The 10,934-nt window shown below is 41.1% G+C and overlaps 2 protein-coding genes across 2 annotated transcripts; one reads left to right on the top strand and one right to left on the bottom strand.

Annotated features, from left to right (window-relative positions):
- Positions 1-30: 30 nt before the first annotated feature.
- On the bottom strand, positions 31-2,959 carry cdk2 (cyclin dependent kinase 2). Its single transcript, XM_067233004.1, has 7 exons — positions 2,566-2,959; positions 2,136-2,213; positions 1,920-2,040; positions 1,404-1,574; positions 1,214-1,315; positions 930-1,133; positions 31-805 (listed from the first exon to the last, which is right to left on the bottom strand). Exons 1-7 carry the CDS (start codon positions 2,679-2,681, stop codon positions 701-703), a joined length of 897 nt encoding a protein of 298 aa, XP_067089105.1. The 5' UTR covers positions 2,682-2,959; the 3' UTR covers positions 31-700.
- Positions 2,960-5,499: 2,540 nt separating this feature from the next.
- pmela (premelanosome protein a) lies at positions 5,500-10,392 on the top strand. Its single transcript, XM_067232991.1, has 12 exons — positions 5,500-5,554; positions 6,687-6,782; positions 6,869-7,015; positions 7,103-7,237; positions 7,356-7,517; positions 7,623-7,910; positions 8,072-8,932; positions 9,044-9,229; positions 9,322-9,424; positions 9,522-9,727; positions 9,828-9,918; positions 10,051-10,392. Exons 1-12 carry the CDS (start codon positions 5,500-5,502, stop codon positions 10,199-10,201), a joined length of 2,481 nt encoding a protein of 826 aa, XP_067089092.1. The 3' UTR covers positions 10,202-10,392.
- The last annotated feature ends 542 nt before the right edge of the window (positions 10,393-10,934 follow it).

Below are 10,934 nucleotides of genomic sequence, written 5' to 3'. Positions count from 1 at the left end.
TAGCCGAATGCATTAAACGACAACAGAAAAGATGCAAACGAGTTTATTGTAAATGTGGCCTTCAATCATCCAACATATGAACAAATTAATTGTCAACATGTAGAGTAACAACAGAACTTAATATGTACATTGAATAATGCATTAATAACACGAGAATACAAATACATTATACATACATGTATAATTATTGAACATTTATAAAAATTGATTCCAGTTAGTTAAACAAGATCTGGTTAAAATCTGGAGTCAACAAAACAGGAAAGTATCCAAAAACATGCATAAAAATAATAAATATTACATCTCACTCATTCAGTTCACAATCACTGTCCAACAGTCTTAATCGTAGCATTTTAACCGATTATCCTCCTACAGACGGCAACTACAACAGATATTTAGAAAACAACCGTCCCAAACATATACACAAACATACGCTTGCCACGAAAAATATTCAATACAAATGTAATGTTGAAATAAACCTTGAGACTTTTACTCCATTCTCTGTACACCACAGGGAACAACTCAAGACTGTATAAAATGCTGGTTTAGACTTCTGGAAAGATATGCGGAAAGGCACGCAAATCTAAGCCACCTGATTTCGAAGATAGTTTTAATAATGGCATAGCTGGTGAGGTCCTTGTGGTAAATGAATCTCCGTTGGAGAAACTTTGGGTGATATATGGTGCCTATTCTCTACTGTCTTTCAGAGTCGCAGGTGTGGCAGTGGCATGGTGACATCACGAAAGAACCGATGAACAAGTGCATTTTTGGCAGATACCCTCTTGTTTGGGTCATAGTTCAGCATTTGCTGAAAGAACAAAATATAACATCACAGGTTAGAACACAGTTGACTTAGAGAACCAGTTGAAAAAAGAATGTACGTAATAATAACAATAAAGCTGTCATCATCTCGGTCATCATCCTGTTCTCACCCCAAGCAACTCTCTCCCATCCTCATCCAGGGGGGGGACAACTTTGGACAGCTCTTGCCGGGCCCACTTGGGGAAGGAGGGCTTGTAGTCAGGCATGGAGGTGACTCCTGGCCATACAGCTTCATCTGGTGTGCCCAGGGTGCGGAAGATCCGGAACAATTGATCAATCTCTGAGTCGCCTGGAAACAACGCCCTTCTGGTAATCTTAAGGAAAAGGGAGTGATCAGCATCAATAGTTGCAACAACTAACAGGTCCTACATAGAATTGAAAAATACAGATCTACCATTTCAGCAAAGATGCATCCCAAACTCCAGATGTCTACAGCAGTGGAATAGTACTTGCAACCCAGGAGAATTTCTGGAGCTCTGTACCATAGAGTCACCACCTGAAAAATTGACAGTTATTTGTTTTCTAAGTAACACCATTCAGATTTCTTATGTTCAAGCAAAATCCAATACAATTTCCATTCTCACCTCATGGGTGTAAGTACGGACAGGAACTCCAAAAGCCCTCGCCAGACCGAAGTCAGCCAGCTTGATCTCGCCTTGGGCGTTGATGAGAAGGTTCTGGGGCTTCAGGTCCCTGTGAAGGACCCTGTGAGAGTGGCAGAAGGCCAATCCCTGCAGCAACTGGAACAGATAACTCTGCACAGAAACCCCATTACATTACATTACATTTACATTTAGTCATTTAGCAGACGCTCTTATCCAGAGCGACTTACAGTAAGTACAGGGACATTCCCCCGAGGCAAGTAGGGTGAAGTGCCTTGCCCAAGGACACAACGTCATTTTGCACGGCTGGGAATCGAACTGGCAACCTTCAGATTACTAGCCTGACTCCCTCACCGCTCAGCCATCTGACTCCCAATTAAGTATAAAAATCTTGATAGGGATAACATGTGTTTATGGGTATGTTATTAATTTATTTGCTGTATTTTGACCAACACAAGAGACTACTCTGGGATATGAATTAGGGATGTTGTTGCATACCTTAACAAGAGGTAGAGCAATACCAGTTACAGAGGAAGAGTCCATGAACTTTTTGAGGTCCTGATGAAGAAACTCAAACACCAAGTAGAGCTTATTCTCAGTATGGATGACGTCACGTAGTCTGAAATATTTATCATAAAATGTTAAGAAACAGAACAAAGAAATAGTCAGACATATTGTTACGTGGAATACTTTACCAGGTCTCCAAATACGTACTTTACTATGTTTGGGTGACTAAGTTCTTTCAGGAGCGAGATCTCACGAATGGCAGTGCTTGGTACACCCTCAGTCTCCCTAGCAGCGGATGGAAGATACATAGCATTGCAGATGTTAGCTAGTTATAGTCCTCCCGCAAAGTTAAAATCAATTGATAACAGGCCATATCAAAGCATCATAACGATTGATATAATCAATCAATTGTCAACTGACATCACAACAGTTTGCAGTGGTAGCTAACGAATCAAGGATTAGCTATGCAAGATACTAGCTAGTCGTAAACTTCAACCGCTGACTCCACTACACTAGCTAGCTAGACTAGCTCTACCAACATCACCAGCAACATTGGCTACTAGATAACAGCTAGCTAACGACAGTTAGCTCTTTAGTTGACTACTAGTACACTAGCTAGCTATCAGGCCCCACTTACGTGTCAAGTCTGATTTTCTTGAGGGCAACTGTTTCTCCTGTGAGTTTGTTCTTTGCCTTATACACCACTCCGTACGTCCCTTCACCAATCTTTTCCACTTTCTGAAACGACTCCATAGTTGACGTACGTTCAGTTTTCCTAGTTAACCAACAATGCCCCTACAAGCTACAACACGATATTTAAAACAAAGAAAACGTTTCTAGTGCTACTGTATCTAGTTAGTGAAACTGGGAGCGTCCTACTTTGCTGTGTATACAATCAAAACTTTGTAGCTACGTAATTCCCAACGTGTCCCGCCAGAATCTATGAGAATCTAGGGGCGGTAGTTTGACTACATTCGCATTATAGAACGCTGCCAGATTGACACACCAAATAGCTCAGTTCAGTGGTTCTCCAGTTTTCGAAACAAAAGTAACCAAAACCCGCCAATTCCCGCGTTGTCAACAGGACACTTGGTTTACGACACCCATACAGCACCGCGGTGCACTGATTTGTATGCCCCTGAAAGCCATAACCCCGTCCAGTTGAGGAGACTCCTTGAGTAAACGTTTATACTCGATATTTTATTAGTTGCGGTCATCCCGATTTTTAGGTTTAGACGTATGTCCTTGGTTTTCACATTTTTACTTGCTTAAATGTTAAACAAAATCGGGCCGCCCCTACTGGTTGGTCGCGGCCACATGATTTACCTTACTATATTTCACTGGCAAAACGTGTAAATACGTAAACTGACGTGAAACTGTGGGTGGAGCTATGATTTAGGTGAAGTGTTTCATTTCTTTGGAATACTCAATCCAGGTTATGACCAAAATTGATTTCTCTATTCGGGAACTAGAAAATGTTTCGAAATATGGTCCACCACACCCATCTTAATAAGATACCACATAAACATCTCGTTGAGTTGGGTGGACCATCGTTGATTTAGGTTATTGGATACTGCATTGAAACAGTCCGACACTTGGAATTTATACTACAATTTGTGAATGAAATGTTTGCTTATGGTTCACTGTTCAGGCTCTTTCAAGAGTTTTTGTCATAAGCTAGACAAGATCACATTCTTGGAATTTCCCAGGGTTGCTTGCCACTGATCTATCTCTTTTTCCTCTCTGCCCTCTGTCTGATCTCAGATATCACCTGATCCAGGGTGATCACCTGATCACCACTGTCATGCATGGTGGGTCATAAAATTGTGGGATCACATCTTGTTCATTTTCATAATAAGCACTGTTACATTTTCAATTGTTTTTATCAGCATTACATTATGTAGTAGAAATCCTGCTGTAAGCAATGTACACATTATTAACTAAGACAAGGTAGTGCACATTATTTCACACATGAGAAGAGAAATTCATGATTTTATGGAAGTGTGTGGAGACATTGGGCAAGCATGCTTAGACAGTGTTTGTGCCCAATGGTGGCACATTTGCACTGTGGATCAGGTGCTCTTTGGGAAGGATTTATTTGGCCATCAGCACTGTTGTTAGTGCATGAGGGGGTCACATGTAGTGCAGCTTGAACAATCTCACCGACGCAGGAATGTTGAGTAAAGACCATGTGTCTTTGTCAGGCATGAACATAATTAATTTACGTATACCTTAAGGGGAATGCTTATGTTCATCGCTTTCCTTTCATTCTTCTTCCCAGAAACATTTAATCACTTCCTACGTCATAGTTGTATGGTTTAACTGTCTGCTAACCTGTGTTGCATTTGAGTGTCTATAATTATTAACAAAAACATATGCTAATGTTACAATTTCATTCAAACTTTTTCTTGTACAAGGCATTTCTATGATTTCTTAGTTGCATCTTTTGCTATTCTAAAGTCGTGTTTATGTATCTACAGAATCTATGCTTTTTCACACAAAGGATTATCCAGTATAAGGTTATGATACTTTATTGTGACTATTGTACTGAACCATTTGGACTTTTTTCTATTTCTACCCCATTAGTTCAACATGGAAATCGTGCTCATTTTCCTGCAAGTCTGTGGAATGTAGATGAGGGACAAAGAGTACCCACAGTGTTAAAGAGCAAACACGAGTGTATTCCAGTGTGTGGATTGCCATAAGCATACGGTATACTCAGTGCAGCCTTGGGTTGCAGAGAAAAAGAGGAGAAATAAAAGGATGCTATTGATTTGGTACACCCACACTCTCATCTTGTGACCCCCCATGCACAGATAGGGTGGATGTCGAGCCAGGCATGACGACAGCCCAGCTCTGTTTCCTTCTCATTGGAGAAGCCATTAGGTAATGAACAATACATTCTCTGTCAGACTTTTTCTAAACAGTTTGACTTGATTTGTTGTTGAAATGCATAATTATCAGTGAAAAGGCTAATTACTCTCACAAATTCAATGTGCAAAACCTACTAGATCTACAGAAGTGTGTAGGTGTATTTATCATAAAATAATAATAGGTAGAGCAAACAATAATTCAGTATTAACAATAATAATTTGTCAATATACCTCCATTACTAGATCCAGTATAATGGAACTACTGGGGTAAATCAATTAACTAAATTCTGGTAATGCATTGAGACCAAAATAATTTTTACTGGCTAAAAAGTATCAGTAGAAAACATTATGGTATGTATTTCCAATGACTTCATATATATATAGAGATGTAATATACTTAAAATATTGTTTAAAGTAAAGAATTCCTTTTCCATATCAATGTAGAAAAAATGTCAGTTCTCATACCATAGCTGATGGGATGTCCATCTGGTCACACGGTGGACCTGGGTGGGAGGTTCCCAGTAGCAAACTCTCTGTGATGTCAGTGAAGAGGCAATCCTATGGTAATTTAAGGTCCAATAGTCTTTTAAAGAGAATAAAACGCCCTTTCCCATGTCACTTGGGTAGTAGTGTTGGGTTTTGAGGATTGGGGGTAAGGAACTAGGCTCAGAAAGAGGACTCACACCCAAACACTCACAATGAGGACCTTAGTGATGGTGCTGGTATTGGCTCTCTCCTCAGCAGATGCAGCAAGTGAGTATATTTATATATGAATATATAAAATAGTTTTTATTGTGTGTAAATATATAACTTAATGTTCTATATTTTTAAGAGGGTTCAACAACTGTTGACCATTTATAGAATTCAGAGGACTGTATTTACCTCTCCCCTTTCAGGGGGGGTTCTCCTAAAATTATAGCAGGCTACAATCAATCAATGTACAGTATATATCACAAATTAGTGCAAATATTAGTGCAAATTTGAAAATAGTTTTCATTAAAACAGAATGGTAGTGTAACAAGTTACATGGGTATGTCCAATGGCCAGTGCCCAATAGGCCAGTTAAGTAGCTGATGGCCGGTCGTATTTTTTTCTCAAAATACCAAACACTACCTCTTGCAAGATGTCTTTTTTTATGGATACTGTCTAATATTTAAGTGATCCAGCAAAGACGAAATAGAAACAAATCCAAATGAGTTGGATTAGTTATCTTAATTTTATGCTTAATGCTTAAAAGATACTCAGATTTTTTTTGTGCTACCATTTACAGGTTTATTATAAAGTGTGGTGCAACAACAATTAATCACGGTGCCACTGTGACATTACTATGATTTCTAATATTTGTAGAGATATACTTTAAACAACATGTCAATTATTATGAACAGTAAGTGTATATCAACAGTGTTTAACAAAGACTAGCAATTAACACCTGCAAATGAACATTATGTTTAGTAGTTACAGGTTTAGAGGAGGTAATTTGAATAGTATATGAATCGTGTAGAACCAATCCAACACAGACACATACAACTACTCAAACGAATACACAGATAAATCCTATAATAAGCAAACAAGGCCGCCCTAATGTCTGAGCTCTCTCATTCTCCCAGTTGGGATTACAACTGCTGGTGCTCAGCTGAGAGTCACATGAAAGGGATTGAGGGGGATTGCAGGGGTCGTGTGACTCCCACTGCCTGGAACCCCCACCTTGCTCATTTTCCCCTAACCCCCACCACCTCCAAATACCTTCAAGTTCCACCACTTTTATTCCCTCTCTGAAACAACTCCTTTTAAGCAAGTGTTTTTATATACATAAAAAAAAACAGTTAAACTTTTTAATTAACAGTGCAAAAATTCAATCAAGTCTTTCACAATTTTTTTTTTTCAGAGCCTAAAACACGTTTTACACGCTACCGCTCATGGAATTCACGTCTCTATCCAGTGTGGAAAGATGGAGACTCCAGATACAGGGATTGTTGGGCAGGTGGGTCACTCACCATTGTAATATTTCCAATCCCAATCCCTAGACATTTAAAATGTGTGGATGTACATTGTGGTGTCTGTTTTTAGGCGGAGAAGTTACTTTTGATGTAAAAAATGATGCCCCCACCCTGACCGGAGCCAAGGCAACCTTCAACATTGATCTTCGATTCCCACAAAACCAGACAGTGCTTCCTGATGGACAAGTAGTGTGGGCAAGAAACTGCTCCATCAATGGTAAGCTCACCCTACAAATACAGCCACATTAGTCATATGTCTGTTACTTTTCAATTGGGTTCTGATTGTATTCTGATCTATTCTTAGGAACTCAGTACAATGAGGGTCAGGCTGTGTACCCTGACCAGGAGCAGGAGTGGAACGGAGTGTTCCCCGATGGAACCCCTTTCACCCGGGTCTCTGACAGGAAACCCCACTACGTGTTTGTGTGGAAGACATGGGGTAAAAAAATAAGATTTACTATTATGTTTTATGTAAAATAAAATTTAAAACATACATATTTTACACAAGCAATATATATGATAACTCTATTTAGTAATGCAGTAATTATTACTTTTAGGACGTTACTGGCAGGTTGCAGATGGGCCCTCCTCATCCATCTCCATTGGCACTGATAACATCCCTCTGGGATCTTACAATATGGAGGTTGTCATCTACCACTGCCGTGGCAAGGACAAGTTCATTCCTCTTGGCTATGCCTCCACAACGTTCTCTATCACAGGTGGGCAGAAAAAAGAGAATACTGGAAACCTTGTACTTTTGACATTTTATATGGGATATCAGTGAATCTTCTCCATATTTTATCTCTGACATAATATCCTTCCAGATCAAATCCCTTTCACTGTGAGTCTCAATCAAGTGAATGACATCAATCAGGCTGATCAGAGTTTCATTCAGAACAGAGCCATCGCCTTTAGTATCAATCTACATGACCCCAGCCAGTATCTCATCACTTCTGACATCACCTTCAACTGGGACTTTGGGGACAACAGTGGAACTCTGATCTCAAGAGAGCGCAGTGTCACACATACATACCTCACAGCTGGTACCTTCAGGCCTCAGGTTGTCCTGATGGCCAGCATCCCCAACGGCTGTGCAGATCCTACAGCTGCCGGTGAGACATATTGATACTCCATTTTATGTGTCAGTATGACTAAAGAAGACTTAACTTGTCTTGCACATGAAAGATACACCAATATCTACACATAGCTATATGGCACAAAGTGGATAGACACAAGCAAACAGTGATGTGTATGTGTCTTGTTTTCAATCTAGTGATATCCATGGAATCCTCGGCAGTTCCAGCAGTAGTAGTGATGGACTCCACCCCAGCCCCTGCCCCACCAGCCCCTGCATCAACCCAGGAGACAGGTGACATTGCTCTGGATGTGCCTGCCTCTGAGACTGCTCCTGCCGATGACCTCTCGCTGGCAGCCTCGGTGCAGCCTGCTGGAGACACTGACACAGCTGCAGTGGTAGACACAGATGCAGCTTCAGTGGGAGTGGAGGTGGCCTCAGTGGCCCCTGCTGTAGATGATGCTACTGTTGCTGTCCCTGACCCTGCAGCTGAAGATGCAGCCATCGTTCCTGCTACCGTAGACCCTGCTGCTGCCCCTGTTGCAGAAGTAGGCGTTGCTGCAGAGGACATTGTGGCAGCCGCTGCCGCTGTGGCAACTGTTGTGCCAGCAGTGGAGGGAGCTACCGCTGTACCTGTTGCTGCTGTGGCTGAGGAGACAGCTGGGGCGGTGGTAGACACGGAGGCAGCTGCTGCTGACGAGACTGCCGTAGTCATGGCAGCAACGGCTGCTGCAGAAGTGCCTGTCATTGACGCCACTGTGTCAGTAGCCCCCGTGGCAGAAGAAGTGGAAGCCACAGTTGACCTGGCAGCCACAGTCTTTCCAGAGGTCCCTGCTGTGGCTCCAGTTGCTCCTGAGGAAGCTGCAGGAGGTGAAGCCGAGGTGGAGGCTACGGCTGCTGCAGAGGTCACCGCGGAAGAGACCGTGGACGCTGCTGACAATGTCATAGTTCCTGCCGCCACAGAAGATGCAGCTGTAGAAGAGGCAGTAGCTGCTGTCCCTGCAGCTGATGCCGAGGCTGAAATCGTAGAGACAGTGAATGAGGCCGCAGCAACTACAGGTACCCATTTAAGTGACATAAGAACATTCCTCTTACATTATTACAATTAGGTTACAGCAACATTAAATCTGTGGATATGATGATTGGCATAACATATTTTCCTTTCCCCAGTGTCAGCAGCATTGAATGAGATAACTGCTCCAGCTGATGGTGAAGTTGTAGCAGAAGTAGAGGCAGGCACAGAGGCAGCCCAAGTGGCTCTTGTTTTGGCTAAAAGACAGGCTCCAGAACTTGAGGCTAACGCAGGCTGTATGGTCTACCGTTATGGCTCCTTCTCCACAGCATTGGATGTTATTGGTGAGCTAACGTGTAATTATTATACAATTTGAATGTAGACAAACTTTGGTACATAGTGTAATCCCAACCTTCTGTATGAAATGTCTTGTCAGAGGGTATTGAGAGTGCAGAGATCATCCAGGTGGTTAATGTGGTGTCCCTGACTACTGAGGTGGAGCAGAATGCAGTGGACCTCACCATAACCTGCCAAGGAAGGTTGGTATCTAAGAAAAGGGGATTAAAATATACTTTCAGAATAGGAATACAAGTTATTTAGTATAATCTAACAAATCAAATTATATCCTTTTTCCAGCCTGCCAAATGAGGTGTGCACAGTGATCTCGGAAGCAGACTGTGCCACACCTGTGCAGACTGTGTGCAGTGCTGTGACACCCTCTCCAGAATGCCAGATGATTCTTCGTCAGTTCTTTAACAACTCTGGAGTTTTCTGCATTAATGTGTCCTTGACCAATGATGTCAGTCTGGCTATGGCCAGTGCCAGAGTCAGTGTCACAGTAGGTAAGGGAAAGATACAAAGCACCTGATTGACTAAGCTTAAATGAACCTCCATTAAAATTATTTGCATGTCTCTTTTCCTCATCTTGTGTTTTGGTTGCAGGCTCCAACTCCTCCACAGCAGGTACTGTGGCTGCCGTCTTGGGTGTGATGGTTCTTGTCTGTGCTATTGGAACCATTGCTTTAACATACAAGTAAGTGAAATACAGTTTTATACAGAGAAGTGATGTTGCTGTTTCACTCGCATTTGGTATACTACAAAGGTATTATATAATGAAGGAAAACTGAAAATGACAGCAGTAACTTATTGTTAATATCCTCATTAGGCGGTTCAAGCAGTATCGTCCTCTGACAGAAAACTCAGGCAACGGTGGAGGTAGCTCTACAATTACATCAGTGCCATTGCTGCTGTGGAATTTGCTGAGTCGACAATCACCTGGAGAGAGCCGTCCATTGCTGCAGGGAAGGGTGGTGTGACCGCCAACATAACCACCACCTCACAAATAACAATTCGAAATAACATACCTTTTAACAGACACCCTTACGTTAAGACAAACACTGTTGACTAATGTCAATTCACTGTATTCAGTTGTGTTGTGGCACTGGAAGCAACTTCAATAAAATAAAATGTACACAGAAGGATCATTAATAAATCAAATCAAATTTTAAATTCCGACAGTGTATTACTTTACAAAATAAATATTTATTTTGACTCAGTCTTTTTATATTCAATAAGTTTAATTAGTTAAAAGTATCAGGTAACATATTTGGCGTTTCTTATAGTCTTCTTTTAACTCTGTAGGGTTGTCAACCTATTAACTTAAGTCTAAACTAATCTTACGTGAAATTGCTGTTTTATTACACATTCACTGTCCCCTTGCAAAAACAAGACTCTGTAAAATATCTACTGTAGATACGCGTCCAGAAAACTTGCATTCCTGCTTTCTCTACTCGTAACTGTTTCTGCCTTTAGAAACTCAAATACGTATGTTAATAAGGATGTAACATTGTAATAAAATTGCATTTAACTTAATGTGAATCATTCCTAACTTTCATTAGACCATAACATTGAAATCACAATGCAATCGTGGAATATGTGAGTAGGGACAAGACTCCCTCAGTCCCACTGAATATCTTTCAAAATGACTTGAACATTTTTTAAAGACTCAATAATTTATTGCATATCACAGTTGAGATGACGGACAGCTGA

The sequence above is a fragment of the Osmerus mordax genome, chromosome 1 (genome assembly GCF_038355195.1).
Source record: "Osmerus mordax isolate fOsmMor3 chromosome 1, fOsmMor3.pri, whole genome shotgun sequence".
Lineage (NCBI taxonomy): Eukaryota > Metazoa > Chordata > Actinopteri > Osmeriformes > Osmeridae > Osmerus > Osmerus mordax.
The sequence above is the reverse complement of the archived record's forward strand: the minus strand, read 5'-3'. Positions and strand labels throughout refer to the sequence as shown.